This window comes from Molothrus ater, chromosome 1 (genome assembly GCF_012460135.2).
Source record: "Molothrus ater isolate BHLD 08-10-18 breed brown headed cowbird chromosome 1, BPBGC_Mater_1.1, whole genome shotgun sequence".
NCBI lineage: Eukaryota > Metazoa > Chordata > Aves > Passeriformes > Icteridae > Molothrus > Molothrus ater.
Genome location: NC_050478.2, coordinates 150,481,181 through 150,499,262, shown reverse-complemented (window position 1 = coordinate 150,499,262; position 18,082 = coordinate 150,481,181). Strand labels below are relative to the sequence as shown.

The following is an 18,082-nucleotide window of genomic DNA, read 5'->3' as shown; positions in this document are numbered from 1 at the left end:
AATGATGCTGAGTGGTTGTTCAGTGCCTCAGTTCTTGCCTCTGAGGGCTGTGATGTGTTGTGTGGAAGAATTAGAGCTCTGCTAAAATCAGATGGGAAGGTAACTTCTATCTGCCTTTTTTTGGAAGCAATAACCGCAGCTCCTGATGACTCGCAGTGCTGAAAATTGTATTTTCTTGCACCAATCTAAGCCAGTGTGACCCATTTAGCCTGAATTTAACATATGAGCACGATTATTTTACAAATCCTCTCGTGTGCAGAATTTACAACTCGATGTTTACATTGAAGTTTGCAAATGACTAACCCTGAGCCATTTTAAACTTTGCTCTGGAAGAATTGTCATGGTTTTCCTTCCCTTTAACATCCACCTCTGGAAGAATTGTCATGGTTTTCCTTCCCTTTAACATCCACAGTTTTGTCTTCGCTAAGCCTGAGGGCCTTTTGTTCGTGGAATGACACTTAAAACTTTCCAAGTACATGGCAATTCGAATGGGCAAAATTCATTTTCATGCTGAAAGCAATTTTCCTCCAAACTTGGCTTTTAATTAGGAAAGAAACCTTTATGCATTACCAAAATACTCCTTTCTTTTATTTTTTTCCTTCTTCTTTTTATTGTGCCTCTCAGTGTGCTATATTGATTATTTTTAGCCAGAAGTTGTAGCCATAAAAGAGGGTTAAGCTTATTAAAGTGCTAAAAATAAAAGCATACTATGAAAACCTGAAGGGGCCCATTTTGGTTACTGCCAAGTGGGAGCATTTAAAAATTCTCATTCATGAGCTCGCTTTCCTGTCTTTCAAGTGATTTAGCTGAAATTCTGCCTTGTGAAACCAATCCATCGTTGCTGCTGTAAAAATCCAGGCCATGTGAGTGATTCCTTGAAAGACTGGGGCAAAACCCCCACTCCAGCCACTCTCAATCCAGTGATTTCCCATATAAGAAATGGTCATTAGAAGGGCTTGATCTCAGGACACAGATAAATAGCTGGAATTGAAAAATACCTCTTGGGGTCATCATTATTTCCATCTCTGTGTGATAAATGTGCCATAAAATCATAAAAAACTGAATCTAAAGCCTGGCTAGCTCTGTCACCTTCACTACTGCTATTGCAAGACTGTGTTTTAGATGAAAAATTTTAAATATTTTCCTAATTCTCTGATGTATTTGGTTGCAAACACCATCTGCTTTGGTGCAGCCCTATCCCTGAGTTTATCAAAATGTCGACTGCATCCCCTTGGGATTTTTGTTCTCAGATTGCACAATAAATTTGTCACCAGAGTCTGAAGGCAGAAAGCTGTTGTGGGATTCAGTTTCTCTGAGAAATTCCAGACCCAGGGCTGGTTTATCTTATCTATTTGGGAACAAACTCACTGTCCCTTCATTCCAAAGCCAAAGGAAAAGGCAGATCCCTCCAGCAGGTTTTTTTCAGCCTGCTGAGGACCCTGCCACCCTTGTCTCTCCATCCCCAAGTGAGGTACCTTGGGAAGGAGCCTGAAAGTGGCCAGGCTGAGGCTGTGAACCACCACTTGTTCAGCAAAGAGTCACTGAAATGTCTGTCAGTGACATATCCATCACTGACTTATTAACATCATTGAATTATTGCTTATTTCTCTATGATTTGAGCCAAATTCTCTTTCCTCTCCTTACTTCCCTGTATTAATCAGCAGAAATATCTGCTTAGATTGCTTTACATATTTATGTCTCATTATTGTAGAGTTTTAGATCTGGTTTGGTGGGGTTTTTTGTTTGTCTTAGTTTTTCCCCTGTGCCTCAGGATTACAAGTTGCTTCAAAAAAATAGGATTTAAATGGGAGCTTTACTTATTCCAAGGCTGGTATTCCCCCACTGGCAGAAAGAGTGAGCAGAAATAATTCCACCAGGGCCCAGGCTCCCTCTGTGACTTGCCATCGACTCACCCAGGACATGGAGCACATCCTTCTAAGCTGGGAAAGCCTGTGCTGGGAAAAACAGAGATGATGTTCTCAAAAGCTCTGCCCAAGGTGTGGCTCTCCCATTCCAGGGAGCACTAAGGGGGCGTGCACAGTGTTTAATTTTATCTAACAAACGCAAATCTCCTCAGGCCTCGCTGCAGGCAGAGGAAAGTGTTGGGTTCCTCTGGGGGGCCTTTTAAGGGAACTAAATTAAGCTGCTTCTATGATTTCCTTCTTCCCAGGAGAAGTGCAGACGGATTACTCTTGTTTTAGAAGGATACATTTAATACATTTCTCCTCTGTAGCTCCTCTCTGCCGAAATGATTCGTTTTCTGAGGCCAATCAGCCTTTAGGACATGCTGAGCAGTGAAGGGTGTCTGCACTAAGATCCCAAGGAACTTTATACATGACCAAATTCTGTTACATTGATTAGGCACTTGGGGGTTTGCTCTTTTTCTCTTTTGTTTGTAGGGTTTTTTTTTTTCCTTTTCTTTGCTTTTCTAAAAATGTATTTTATTTTAAGTGCATAATTACCTTAACAGACTTTAACACTCTTTCATTTAAAAATGGCAAAAATGTGAATGCAAGCACTTTCCACAAATTATCTGCAAACCCTCATTTCTTTGTCCACCACAAAAGTGGCAAGATTAATTCCTGTTCTTTCCTTTAGAACTTTAAAGAATAAATTACTTTAATCTTTTGTGGCATGTCTTAATCCAACTCCTTATACTATTAATTGAAGAATTTCAGTTGATTTTATTAAGGATTAGAGAAATCCCCGGAACTTTGTTCTCCAATTTCTACCTGAGGCTGAGTTCTCCCAATCGAGTTCATGCACCCTGTGGTACATTTTGTGCTCAAAACCACCCATTTGATCATTTGATCAAGAAACAGACCAAGGGCACATCCTCTTCCACTGTGAGCAGAAATTGGTTGCACATCTCTTGGAGGACAAGCTGGTCAAGATCTCCAAGATTTCTGCTGGAAAAACTTTTTTTTTTTTTTTTGCAGGTCTTATACCATAGCTGTGAGGAGTCAAAGTTAATATTTGATTTTGATGGAAGTGGGGACCCAGTTGTGATGGGTAGCTGATAAGCTTTCTTTTCCAGTCTCGTTTTGATTCCCTCTGGTTCATCCAGGCTTCCCCCAGCGCCAAACATAGCAATGTAGGGTGAGATTCTTCTCCCTTAATTGTAGATTCCAGCAATTTTTCTCAATCTGAGCCGTTTTACAGACCTCCCCTGCAGCTTGGAAATGTGATCCAGGAGTTTGGCTTGTGGTTTGTTTAATCTGATCCACTCCTGGAGAGTGGGAGGAATTGCACACCATGGATTTGCCCTCTGTGATATTGTCTGAGATTATTTGATCAAGAAGAGACACCTGGGCATGGTCAATAACCACATGCGCCCACAGGAATTTTATCCCTGAGCTCTAATAATGAGATAATTTCAGGTGCCATGTCCCTTCTGCAATTTAATCCTGTAAGTTTGTCAGTCTTGAGCCACTTTCTGTTGGATTCCCTGTCACTCTTCCCATTGATTTCAGAAGGAATGGGATGAGAGGCAACCTCCATCCCATCACAGGAGAGCTGTCAGTCATCCTGCCTCTGACTGATGGGTTGGGTGTTCATCAGAATGGGTGTTGGTCCTACTTCCCTGCAGAAATACAGGGCACAAACAAGAGGCTGCTCCTCTCTTTATGCCCATGAGTAAACTGTTGAATTGCTGTTGGTGTAAAACCTTTGTTTTTTGGTTTAATTTGTCATTTGTAATTTTTTTTTTTGGTAATTTGGTTTAATTACCCTGTAATTATCTTCTTTTAATTTGCAGATAGCATTGAAGCCAACATTGAGGCCTCTTCTTCCAACGTAGAATCAGCCAATGAGCAGTTGGCAAAAGCAAGCCAGCACCAAGTAAGTGGGACTAAAAAAATCCTACAAATGCTTTCAGTGATTGTATTTACAATAAACAAAACACCTGGCAGCTGTGAACCACTGGGCACATGGATTTGTTCTACGTGGAAAGATGGTAAAGCATATTCTAAGTATTCTAAACCATTTTATATATATAAATATATATATATGATTAGATTACCGTAGCACAGCCAATTTACTTTAGAGTAGTCATTAAGAAATCTGCATATTAAACAGACATTTGCCAGTAGGAAAGTCAACAATTAGCTACAGTTGTTCTTGGAAAGACACCATAAAAAGCACATCATTTAAGTGCATATGTGCTTCTGTTTGGTGTGTTTCCCTATAATCAGGAAACAGTACTTCAAGAAAACAACTTGAGTTGTCAAACAGCATGATGTGGTTGGTGAATAATGGCTGTGGTGGTGGTGTTCAGCACTTTTCAAAAGCAATTTGAGGGAATTTTTTGTGAATTGTTTTTTTTTTTTTTCCTTCATTGGATCAAGAATAAAACATAAACACACACACACACATGCACACACAAAAATTAATCTTTTTGAAAACAGCTTGCCCAGAAAGAACTCTTTGATGGTTATAGTTAGTACTTCCTAGGGGGATGAAGGGGGGTGGGGAAATGAACAATCAAAAAATTGTTATCAGTTGCATTGTGACTGACAGAAGGAAAACCTGCTTGTTTTCTTTTTTTCCTCAAGCATAAATTGGTGATTTCCATGTGTCTGGAATTTTGACAAAATGTAGCTGAGGTCCCTGAGAGCACATGGTGCCTGTTAGTTGTCCTTGGACACAGTGAACTCTGAATCTTCCAGACCAAAGGAGGAAAACTCACAGGCATTCTACTCTGATGCAATGGAGTGACGTGATTTTAAAATTATCTACAGCTCATTTTCTGCTGAAACACATTGTCCCAATTTTGGGTAATAAGAGTGAGTTTTGTAGAACTTTGATATTGCAGAAAATAAGCGCTGTCTTCAGCTCCATGTTGGTTTTTAATGTATATATATTTAAGATAATGTGTGTGGCCCTGCATGTAATCCTGCATTCACTTTGAAAATAACTTGTTACATGAAGTCTAAAATGAAACTGGAATGGATTTAATACTTGACCTGACTGTAGAGCTGATTGCAAAGCTGCAAATGAGTTAATGATGACTTTGTCTAAGAAGGTCAAAGAGGAGTCAGGCAGAAAATGAATGCAGCACAGTCTAAAGGCTCTGCTTTCTTCAGCCAGCAGGAGCTGCTGAAATAGCCTGCCCAGACAGGAGGCCCTTTTTTCCTCAGATATGCTCATCAGGGTAAAGATAAAGCCAGTTTTAGCGAGGCAACCCCTGCCAAGGGCATAAATATGAACTGATTGGTGTACGTGAGAAAACAGAGTCTCTCTTGCACTTGAAACAAGCCCATAATGACAAATATCACTTAAAAAACTTTGGTTGCTAAAGGAAATGTGCAATCCAGATCTCCTGTGGAGCAAGAGAACTGTCCTGTGCCCTACTGGATGTGGATCACCAGAAAAATCTGTGTAAACCTGCAGAGTCTTTGCTTCTTTTTGCCAGGGTCAGGATTAAATATGTGAGATGGTATTTCTTGTTCAGACTCAGATGTTTATTAGTTCTTATTTATGTTACAGTCTCACAAACCCTGAGTTCTACAGCACTGCACTCTAACAAACTAAAAATGGAGACCTATCTCTCTTTCTGCATGGCCTTTTAAGGATAAATTTTCAATTAAGAAATGACACCTAAATTATTTTTACTTTTAACCCAATAACCAATCACCCATGGCTTGAAATGAGGATTATTTTTATCCAATTGCACAAAACCACCCAAACCCATGAAGAAGAAGGACAGCCTCCTCCCTAAAACCTCCATATTGTTTAATAGATATTACTAGATTCTAAAACCTTAAACTCTAAGTTTTCCACCCTGTGATATTACACACTTCTATTCAAACTCCACACCCATAATCTCAGTTCTATCATTCAATTTTGGAAGCCTTCTCCACAGCCTCAGGTCAAATGCAGTGTCTTCTTGGGGCTCAGTGCCTGTCAGCACAGAAAGTCTAAAATTCTCAGTAACCAGGGTTCCAACATAAACCCAGCTCCACTCTGTGTCACCGTGAACAGAAAATGAGGTGACATTTTTGTCACTTCCACTGCTGGCCTGGGGCTGGACAAGATGCCTCATGTGTTGTGTGCCACAAAATCTGCTCATCTTACTCCCAGAGGGACACGGTCCCCATGGTGGGACAGTGTCGCAGACATCTTTCATGAAAAATCCTTTATTAGGATTTTTCCTTGTGAGAAGCTGCAGTTTCAGCAACCAAAAGTAAACAATGGTTATCTGCTGCTGTGGAATGCAACAGGTAGACCTGTGATTGGTCTCCTGTGGGTGTTTGGATTTACTGACCACTCATGGCAGAGCTGGCTCTTGCTCTGTCTGAGACACAAATCTTTGTTATTCATTCTTTTCTATTCTTAGCTTAGCTAGCTTCTGAAGAAACCTTTTCCTTTCTATTGCTTTTTAGTATAGTCTTAATGTAACATATATCATAAAATATAATCAAGCCTTGTTGACCTCATGGAGTCAACATTCTCGTCTCTACTTCATCCTGAAAACCCTTGTGACCAAGGTCACAGGACAGGAAGGGCCCCGGTGCCACAGCCCTCAGGGATGCTGCAGGGAGGAAGGCTGGTGCCCCTTGCAGACATTTGGATAATGCAGTGTGAGTACAGGCCGTCCTTCCTGGTGGTTTTGCCTGGTTTTGGATGCTTTGGAAATGTCTGGGATGGGTTTGGAAGAGCCATCAGCCAGATGGCCCTGGGGGTGAGCTGCTTTTAAGGGACCTGCCAGAGCTTTACATGCTCCAAATTCCATCTGTGCTCATCTGTGCTGCTCACGGACCAAAGGCACAAACTGTTTCTTAAATCTTACTGAGCAGTTTTCCTTCTCATGTAAAACTGCTAATTCATGAGTATGTTTGCTTGTTACTTATGTTACAGTGTGATTATCCTGTAAATGCAGGCTGGCTTACAAACATTTGTTATTTATTGCTGTTTATATATATATAAACGCGTGTGTGTGTGTGTATGCAGTATTTTTATTAGTCAGTGTAGTGTTTTTATTAGTCTACCAACAAATGTATACATAAATTGAGAAATCAGAAATGTCAACACCACTGAAACATTTGAGTTTAAGACCTTCTGTAGAACTTAATGGAGGGATTTCTGTCAGGAATAATGATTCAGTGGCTGGTTATTTAGCATAATATTTGCATGTAACCCATGCAGTCACTTCAACAATACAACTTGGAGAACCAGTCCCAACCTGCACATTAACATAACAAAGAACCAGTAAATAGTTTTTTCTTAGCTATTAGAAAATAAGACATTTAGTTTCTCTGAAATGCTAGAAATGTTTAAAAAAGAAGTAAATATCTTCACAAGAAGCTCCTTTGTCTGCATTTTAAATTCGGTAAGGTGCTCCTTCCTCTTGAGATGTGTGTGCTAGCAGCAGTGTTTTATTACTCAGAGTGAATTCTCATGTGCCCCATCTAAACTCTAAAAGATTAGTGGGAGCTGTCAGAGCTTTGGAATATATATAAATAAAAGCAGATTTTTTTTTCTTTCATTTTAAATTATAATTGGAAAATAATTGTTTCTGCCTAAACTTATTTTTACTACAAGTCACAGTTAAGCTGCCTCAGTGCATTATCTGTGGGAACACACAGGGTCAAAATGCAGATGAAAGCAGTAAGAGTTGAATTTTGGTACAAAAAGGAAGCCTTTTTTCCATATGAAAACTCTGTTGGCCAGAAATGTGACAATTTTGACTTTTTTATACTACTTTCAATAGAAAATCTGAGTTTGAAAAATGACTGAGAGGCAGACAAATGTGGCAGGGAGAAGCCAGTAGAAGTTCTCTCCTGCACTGGTCCTGCTTCCATGCCTTTCTTTTCAGTGAGGGTCTCATTTCTCTTGGGCCTCGAGCAGGAATGATGACTCCTGCCATTAATACCAACAGCCCAGATTTGCCTCTTGAAATTTCCTTTTCCCTGCCCCCACAGAAAATGATTCATCGCACCCATCTCAAAACACCAATTTTAATTTGGGTCAAACTGCTCTCTGGAAGAGAGGGATTTATTGGACCAGATTTTAGTGGTTTTGGTGCTGGTGGATGTTTAAGTGTCTCCTTTCCATGATACATGAGGAGGAAATGCTTTCAGCACATCTTGTCTCATCCCACAGGAGATGTCTGACATAGAGGGGTCTGCTGGCTGCCTCTTAGGACAAGTTTGTTCTCTCCTTTGGCCATTGAATTGAGATTATATCAATTATACTACAAATATTCCATGGAAAATTAATCCCATGCCTATCACCTGTCTCTTTATTGGGAAAAAGGGAATATCTAGACACCCAACCTGCCCTTGAGGTTAGTTTAGGTGGGCTGGACATCACACCAAAGGGGTGGCTGTGTGGAGATGTGCACTTTTACTTTGCTCACTTTGCTCAGAGCTTCCTGCAGGTGGATTGAGAGGAAGGAGAAGAAACCAACACAGACTCCATGGGTGCACATTAAACCAGTTGCTCTTTTTTTTTTTTTTTCATGCAAAGTTGGCCTAAGTTCAGCTTGGCCTCACTGACTGAAGGACTCTGTGTGCTGACTGCTGAAGCTAATTTGTTTTGGAAGAGCTGCTTGTGTTGCTCTGATTCATGCTGGTTGCTTCCCTTCCCTATACCCTCTGTGGAAGTCAAGCTAATTTGGATTCACTGGCATTGAAAGGCAAACAACAGTTCATGACCCACTTGTGTAGTCTAAGAACAATGAGGTTTTTTTCCAGTAATGGAGCAATTCCTGGGTCTGGCTTTCATGGGTACACAGAGGGGCACTTTGGAGGCTGGAGCTCTGAGGAAAAAAAGCCTCAGAAATCTGTGATATTTGCAGAAATCCTAATTCCTGGGGACCACTGACAAGGGACTATCTTCAACTTTTGTGCAAATAACTCATTGGTATTTTAACAACAAAAGAAAATTTGAGTTTCAAAAATCACCTTCTCAGAGTCATTGAAGTTTTTTGGCATGGTAGCCTCTCAAAGCACTTGTTGCTTATAAATATTGTGACAATGAAGATCATCTCCTTCTCTTCACTGTGGATATGCTCTAAGACCTTGTCTTTTGCTGCCACTAAATAATTTTAACCTTAGTTTTATAATTAGGAGCCAACTGGCACCACGATTGCACCCTGACATGATCAGCAGTCATGCAGCAACTGCAAAGCCATGGGGAACCAGTGTTGTTGGATTATCTTGATGCAAATTGAGGCCATTTCTCCTTAACCTGTCACTTTTTACCTGGGAGAAGAGACTGACCCCACCTGGCTACACCTTCCTCTCAGGGAGCTGTAGAGAGTAAGAAGGTCCTTCCTGAGCCTCATTTTCTCCAGACTGAGCTCCCTCAGCTGCTCCTCAACATGATGCCTCAGGTTTTAGCTTTTATGTTTCTCAGATTCTGTGCTGCTTTAGTGTGTAGTCTGAGCTTCATATTAGGGGATGGTGAGCTCTCTTCACAGAGTAGGGAGACAAAACAATTCCTTCTCTAGCTGGGGACCAAGGACAAATGATCCAAATTTCAGGCCCAAGAGCAGAAACAATGGCAGAATGAAGACAGAAAAGTAAGAAGGATGGGACTTCATGGGCTGGAGCTGTAACTGGACATTTAACTCCAATATGCAAATGTACTAGAACTTACAGAAGTGTGAGACCCTGTGACCGGTCGTGCATTTTGTGAACATTTTGGGTTCATCTTGGGTGTAGCCCTGGCTGGGCTCTTGTGCTGCCTAAGGTGGATCTATTGAGGCCTTCTAATAAATCCCAACTTTATTCTTTATCTCTGTCCAGTCTCTGTTCCAGGTCAGCCTTCACAAGGCATCAATCAGACTCGTGCTCTAGACCCTTCACCAGCAGCAGTTGGTTGGAATAAAACTTCTGCCTCCTTTTTTCTTTGCTCACTGGCTCCCAATAAACAGCAGGCTGAGTTTTCAGATTGTAGAGTGCTTTATTTTGAAGCAGCTTCTGCCTTTGCCTGCTTTTTTACTGTATTTTAATGCAGCCATTTACAAAACAGCTGCTTTCCGTGGGAAGTGGTGTTCAAGTCAGCGCCAGTCCGTGTGATAAATGAACTGTGAGAATCCAGCAACTTAACCTCAGCAAGGTCTGAGCCACAACATTTATTTAAAACTCTATTTGTTTTCTGTAAATAATGGATCTGTGTGATCAAATATTTATTAAGAAAGGGGTTGTTTAGAGCTTTTGGATGTTGTGTGTTCCTGTGTGTAAAGGTAAAATCTTTCAGGCCGTTTTTAATCACAGCAGATCATCTCTTCATTTGTACCATCCAAAAGGAGGAGATGCCTGATCCAGGTAGTAGCTTAGCCTTTTTTTTTTTCCCTTTATTATACAAAACCAGCTGTGAAATTTTTTGAAGGAAAGAAATAAATTATCCACTGTGAGCTCATTTTTTATTTAAGCACAAAACATTCAAGAAGGAAGCGGAAGGGGCATGAGTAGAGAAAGGAAGGAATCCGGAGGAGGGCATGAACATGATTTGAGGGATGGAACACCTCTCCTGTGAGGAAAGGCTCAGAGAATTGTGATTGTTCAGCCTGGAGAAAGGAGGACTCCAGGATAAACTCATTGTGGCCTTTGAGGTACCTGGAGGGGGATACAACAAATCTGGAGAGGAACTTTTACAAGGGCAGAGTGATAAGACAATGGGGAATGGCTTTAAACTGACAGATTGCAGGTTTAGATTGGATATTAGGAAGAAATTCTTCCCTGCAAGGGTGGTGAGGCCCTGGCACAGGTTACCCAGAGAAGCTGTGCCTGCTCCATCCCTGGAATAGTCCAAGGCCAGGTTGGACAGGGCTTGGAGCAACCTGGGATGGTGGAAGGTGTCCATGCCCATGACAGGGGGTTGGAACTGGATGATCTTAGGTTCCATCTGACCCAAACCATTCTGTGATTTGGTGTGTTATGAAAGACTTGGGAGCAAGTTTAGTGGTGAGCCATTGGTGATCAATTTGTTTTCTCAGGTGAGAAGATGAGTAGGCAGGACACAGATTTTACTGACTGTTTACCTTGGTGGAATGCAGCTCTGGGGCTATTCCAAGTCAAGAATATTCTTATTTTAAGAATATCAGTTACACTGATTATGGTGGCCTGCATTCAGTATTTCAAAGGCAAGAATTTTCTCTTTGAAAGCCTCTGAACAAGTCTGATCTGTGGTGAGTCAGAGATGGCAGAAGGAAATCACAGACTGTCTTTTGTTTTTCTAATTCATTTGTTTAACAGAATCTCTTTCCAGGGTACAATTTCATTTTGAGGGGTCAGAGATTAAAAAGCAATTTTCCCTTGCTAGCAGCAGCATAAACTAGTGAGTTACATTTCTCTTAATGGCCTCATTTAACAGAGGAGTGAATGGAAATCCTTGGTTACTGACTGGAAAACCACACTTAGACTCATCTTTGTGCCCAGTGGCAGCACATATAATAAATTGCCCTGCTCAAAGGTCAAAGCTTTGAGAAATTGTATTAAACTTACCTCTTAATGGGCTAGAGATACCAAGGAGTTAGGAATACTATCACTGGAGATGCATACCTAACTGGGATCCATGGAAATGAGGAGCAGAATTTAAGTATCCTTGAGTCCCAGCTGTGTAGCCTGAAGTGTTATTGCACTGGGCTGTGAGCTTGTCACATCTCATCAAGCAGCAAAATGGTCAAGCTTGGTCAATGTTTGCACTGGAAAGCTCTGCTGAAAATCTGCAGATGCAGGCAGCAGTGTTCTCCTGCTCAGTTTTCCTGTCTGCTGCAGGGACTCTGTCCAGGCAGCGTCACCATTCCTCAAGTATTTCATGTAAAGTCACTTGTAGCCACATTTCTCCTCCACAGAGAAAAGCAAGGCTATCTCCCCAAGAGTATTTCTGGGATTCACATTCTCTGAACCTCAGAGAATGATCAAAACAATTCTTATCTTATTTGCTGTGCCTATATTTGTGCAGAATAGAATGCAATATGGAGATAGTTTACCCAAAGTCATGGTGTTTTGTTTCCTTGGCCTATCAGGGCCAAGCTTGTGTGTGTGTCAGGACTGTTGGCTGACAGTCACGAGATGTTGTGCAATAAAGTGCAGTTGAGTGGCTTAGCAAATTCAGTTTAAATGTAATGTAACATAGTGTAATATAATATAGAATAATGTAGTGTAATAAGGTAATTAATTAGCTTTCTGATAAGATGGAGTGAGATGCATCATTCCTCTCCCCTTGTCAGGGGCAAAAATATCATCGATAGTCACTGAAGTGTCAGTGAGTCAGAGGAGGCCACAAAGATGCTCAGAGGGCTGAGACCCTCTGCTCCCTCTGCTCTGGGGCTAGGCTGGGACAGCTGGGGTGTCCAGCCTGGAGAAGAGAAGGGTCTGGGGAGACCTTAGAGCCTCTTCCAGAGCCTGAAGGAAACCTGGAGAGGGAATTTTAAGAAGGGCCTGGAGTGGCAGGACAAGGGGCAATGGCTTTAAACTGACAAAGGGTCAATTTCTGTTAGATATAAGGGTGAAATTCTTCGCTGGCAGAGTGAAGGCCTGGCACTTATCACCCAGAGAAGCTGTGGTTGCCTTGTCCCTGGAAGTGTCCAAGGCCAGGTTGGATGGGGTTTGGAGCAACCTGGGATAGTGGAAGGTGTCCCTGTCCATGGTGGGGGTTTGGAAGGAGATGATCTTTGAAGTCCAACCCAAACCACTGGGTGACTCTAAAGATGCCACATTGGTTTCCAAAGTCACACTGATACTAATAGTTGAATTCTACTATGGGGATTTATATTTCAGTTTCTGTGTCTTGATTTTTAACTTGATTTACTTGATGAGCACCAGTGTAGCTGTCCATCTTTCCACAGGGACAATGTTAGGGATCTGCAGTCAGTACAGTGTCATCTCATCAGACTCGGTACTTACAACTTAGGCAGCTGGAAGAAAACAGGCTAAGCTTCCTTCCTCATGCCTCTGGAAGATTGTTCATCCTGTTTCTCTTGGATATTGTACCTCAGTCTGTGATGAACAGTGCCCAGGAGGCAAGTACCTTCAAAAAACCACTTTACTAGACTAGTTTGACTTCTTTGCCTAAAAACTAATATTTAGTATCCTTTTGTGCTGAGTAGGGAATCCTGCTGCCCTTCTGGCTTCTGCTATGGAAGGCTGTTGTTCCTCCCCAAATCACTTTCACCTGTGCTAGCTGTGTTTAAATGCTGCAAAGAACCTGGGACATCTCCAATGGTCAGGAAGTAGCTGAGAAAGTAAATGCTTATTCCCCTGGTGTGCTTTAATAACTGTATTGATCATGAAGGGAAAATGATATGTAAGGAGAAAAAAGCTACAGAAAATGAAATTGCTTTTATTTCCATTTTGACAAAGCCTGGGAGCACTTTAATCAAAGGTGTTTTCCATATTCCTGAAAGAAATCACAGGCCTGGTAGGACACCTTTGTAGCACAGCTCTGGGGTCGTGGCCTGGCACTATCAGAAGTGGAGAATGGGAATTGTTAAGTCCAACTTGTGCTCAAGAGGAGAAAAGAGAGTCAATTATAGCCTTTCTAAATCTGACTTCAGCAATATGCAAAGCTCTTGGAAGAATTTTGAAATGAGAATGAAAAGCAAAGGAGTTCTGTGCAGGGTGGGATAATTTGGGATTTGATTTCACTTTGAAAGGGTCATTGCATATCTCTCTTTGTGAGGAGAAAGGATTTCCTTAGACAAAGAGGCACTTGACCTCCTGGTCTTCAGAGAAATATTTTCTATCATTCTGTCACGTGAGGACTGTCCTTGTTTAGAAGATTCATAGGAGAAGCTTGTTCTCCTATGGCCAGCTCTGATGTCTCTTAATTTTCTTCTACCTCACACCCTGTTATGAGTTCAGCATTGTCAGCTCAAGCCTTTGACAAGATTCAGTCATTCCTAAATTCTCTGCTGGGGAATTAAGGGATTAAGGTTTTCTGCAGAATTAATTTAGGAGACTAGGAAACATCTACAGGAACCTGCTCCCCTTCAGAAAGCACAACTTAATTTTTCCTTTTTTTTTAAGGTGACTCTTGGAAAAAAATTTACAAGGTGGGTCAAAAATTCATTATGTTTTTTATGTTACAATAAGTGCTGCATTTGATCCATTTTTAGTGGCCTTGGGTATATTCTTCATAGTTTTTTTGGGTTTTGTCTAGTGAGCCACGATGTATCGTTCTTCTTTTTTACAGACAACAGTGCTGTCCATTTACAAGAAACAATTCTTGCGTCAATTCTTTTTACTGTAAAAGACATTTTTCTTACACAGACCTGAAGCATATAAAAAGTAAAATAAACTCTATTTGTATTTATCTTTCCTCTTTAGAGTCCGTCCCAGTGGATATTACCTTTTTTCTGAAACATTTTTTTTTTGGTTAAGAGTTTAAAGAAAGGGAATAATCTGTTACTTCAGGCTTTCACTGATGTCAAAGGCACATTAAGGGAAGGAGAATAGAGCTTTATCCACTGTACAGATCACATTTGCTGATTTAATAGTACTGGGGAGAATTCATGAGTGTGAAGGTAAGTTTATTTTTTTCTAAGCAGAGAAATCTTAAATTCTACTCACAGTCTCCAAGCTTTCCCTGACTCTTCCCAGCTGTGCCTTTAGAAGGGTTTATTACTGAATATTGAGTAGTATAAGGATGCTAATCTTGCTCTAGTTTGAGGGATTGCAATCTTGTTAATACTAGGCCATGTTTCTCCCTATCCAGGCAAGATTTAAATACATCTGAAACTAGTGAAGAAACAATTAAACCTAATTTTTGGTGACTATCAGCATGGTTTCCTTACATCTCAAAAAGAAGAAAATCCAAGTGCTGCTTTTCTTTGCCACGAGCAATGAGCATGAACGTGGAATTCATTGCAGCTCAGCTGATGCATGAAGTGGGATCCATCTCAACTAACTTTGGGTGTATCCAAATCAGGAATTAATCACTGGCTGTGTTGCCCAGGTGCCCTACATCCTCACCAGAGATTTCGGAAGCATTTTGGTTTCATATGGCTGCTGGAAGATGGGATCAGTGATGCCATAGGGTCCCCCAGACTACAGGGTCTGTACCAGCCCCAAACGTGGCCTGTGCTGCATCCCTCAGCTCTGTGTGGATGTGCCAGACCCCACAGGGCAGCTCATATCCATATTTTTGTCCTTAGATGGGAGTGAGCCACACTGAGCAGGAGAGATCCCATTTCAGGGCAGTTTATTCTGCCTGGGTTGAGAACACAAGCTTTAGTTTCCTCACAAAAAATAATTCTCTAATTAATTTTACTTTAATGCGGCTTTAATTAATTTAATTCTCTATTAAATTAATTAATCCTAATGTGGCTTTTGTGTGAGTCTTCATCACATTAGAATAGGGCACTTTAATTCAATCTTCTTTCTGGTGCTGGGCACTCCCTTTGAGGCACTTTGGGGCAGTTACTGAGGGCATGGGAAAGCAGCAGGAGGGATCCAAGAGCTGCCAAGCCAGGCTGCAGAGGAAAGATTACAAAAAGAGTTGCTTAAGCTAAAAAAGAAAAGATAGAGTTGAAGATAAAGGTCTCTTGGTACATAAAAGTCTGCTGCATAGAGGAAAAGAATAATCACTGCTTTTTTTTTGTTTATTACAGTTGGGAAGAACAAGAAGTAATGGACTTAAGCTGCAGCAGGAAAGAATCAGGGCTGATATTAAGAAAAGCTGTTTAATGATAAGGAGATTGAAATACTTCCTGGGGAGATTTTAGAGTCTCTAGCACTGGATATCTGTAGCAGTATCTGGTGAAGCATATTTCAGGAATGGTGTTTATATAATTGCTTTTACTGTTGCCTGTCAGATCACGCTGCAAGGTCCAGTGTAAACAGGACATGTTCATATTGTATCACAAAGCATCATTATCTAATCAGAAAATGCTGCAGCCATGAATCATTCTTTGATTTTCATTCTCATCCTCTCCTCGTCCCCTGCCTTCTCCTCTCCAAAGTTCCTGTTTGGAAGCTGCTTTAGGGCCAAAATTGCTGATTTAGTTTGACAAAGGTGATGAGACTCAGCATTTTCTGTCAGCTCTGCTTAGACTGGGTGTTGGGAACAAATCATAGAATCATGGAATGGCTTTGGTTGGAAGGGACCTGAAAAATCATCCAGTTCCAAATCCCTGCCATGGGCAGGGACACCTTCACTATCCCAGGTTGCTCCAAGCCCCATCCAGCCTGGCCTTGAACACTTCCAGGGATTGGGCAGCCACAGCAGCAGCAGCAACCTGTGCTTCACCCTCACAGGGAAGAATATTTTCCTAACATCTCATCTGCATCTGCCCTCCTTCAGCTTAAAGCTATTAAATCCCATAAATTACTTTATCCCAGTATTTTCTATGTGGCTTCCAGGTGTTCCGGGTTTGTTCTCCAAATGATTTCCACAGAAGTGTAGTCAATAAAATCATGGTGGGTGTCCTCAGCAGTCCTTTGGATGAGGCAGCTGAGCCACACAGGCATTGATTTGACATTTGTGGGAGCTGGCATTGTAGTGTCTTTTAAGGGTAACAGATAATCACCACATTTCACTTTAACAAGCTGTTGGAATTCTGAGTTCTGGTTATGTTTGATTAGCATCAGGGCTGGAAATAAGGAGGATTTATAGGAAGAGGGAAAATGAATGTGATGGTAAAATTCAGGAGGGAATGTATCCCTACTGCTGAATTAAATAAGGCCGGGGGCTGTCCTGGGAATCCACGGCCTGGTTATGTCCTCATGATTAAATTATGAAATAGAAACATGGAATGGTTTGGGTTGCAAGTGACCTTTAAACGACACCTAATCCAAGCCCCTGCAATGAGCAGGGACATCTCCTGTGCAGAAAGAGGACAGAACCCAAACACTCCACTGGGAATGGTCCCTGCCACATGCTACACAGGACCTGGGGCATTCCTGGAGAGAACAGGACAAAGCTGCACCCAACAGAATGCATGGATGATGAAGAGTCACCATTTGTGCCTCCGCCTCATCCCTCTTTGACTTACAAGTACAGAAACAGCTGCTTTGTGCCAAAGTTTGTGCACAGACACATTTTGCTTATTTTCCCCTTGCCCAGGGTTTTGTATGACCATAATTTAGGCCAGGTCTGAGACACATCCCTCTGCATCCTTGGACTACAGAGCTGTGAGGTGCCTCCATAGGAGCAGCAACTTTGCCTGGGATATAAACTGAAATTCAGTCCCTTACTCTTGGTCCCTTGGCGCCATTACTCTGCCCTTCTTGCCCATGCACTGTGCTGAACCCAACTCACTCATTTGTCTTTCTGTCTTGGCCTTGGATTTCTTTTATTTCCTCTCTGGAGGTCCCTGACCCTTGGGCTGACCCTGATTTTTGTCACTGGACCTGCTCTGTTTTGCTTTGGGTGCTGAACCCTTGGTGGTGGGGGTGCTGCCCCAGCTCCCCTTCCTGTCCCCCCCATCCTGGTTTGCCCTCCCTGGAAGAGCAGCTTGGGCTTGCAGCTTCCTGGAAAGGAATAAATAAAAATTCTCTCAGGGGTACATAAACTTAATCCTTTTGAATGGTTTTTGAGAAAGCTGAGCCGAGTGTTCACCAGCTCTGGTGGTTGTGCTGTGAGTCACAAGAAATCTAAATTTTATTTCTGATTTTCCAGTCAGAGATTAACTTGGTGTGCTCTTTGTTCAATTCAGTGCTTTTTTGTTTTGGCTTTTTCTGGGTTGTTTTTTTTTGGGGGGGATAAAACAGAATAAACATAAAAAATTTATAAACAGAAGAAACATTTTTTGACCCATAGATTTTGGAATAGCTCTGGTGTGATCAGTGAGGATACTGAATAGCTGTTTTACTACTGATGCTACTTTTCCAGGGCCAAAATAAGTTCTTAATTTGATGAGACAGGGCTTTTTTTGGTGCTAAAAGAGATAATAGAGTCGAAGAGGGGACTGAAGCTCTACTTGGACCTTTGGGCTCTGATGGAAACTAATCCAAAATAACACATGGAAACAAATCTTTTCCACCATGATCACAAAGATGATGGTCACTAATTGTCTGAAAGCCTCTATAAATGGCAACTAGAATTCACAACTTTTAGGAACAGATATGCTGGAGGACAAAGGAGAGATGACATATTTCTGTATCAACCTGGAAAGTCACTGTAGAGAGTA

The 18,082-nt window shown here is 41.5% G+C and overlaps 1 protein-coding gene across 4 annotated transcripts in view; it reads left to right on the top strand.

Moving 5' to 3' along the window:
• The window catches only part of TSNARE1 (t-SNARE domain containing 1), a 461,286-nt gene that overhangs the window by 285,496 nt on the left and 157,708 nt on the right, over positions 1-18,082 (top strand). For all 4 annotated transcript variants that reach the window (XM_036400134.2, XM_036400166.2, XM_036400142.2 and 1 more), the window contains exon 12: positions 3,758-3,840. In XM_036400134.2, coding sequence (XP_036256027.1) covers positions 3,758-3,840 — 83 coding nt within the window. The remainder of the gene's footprint in view (positions 1-3,757; positions 3,841-18,082) is intronic.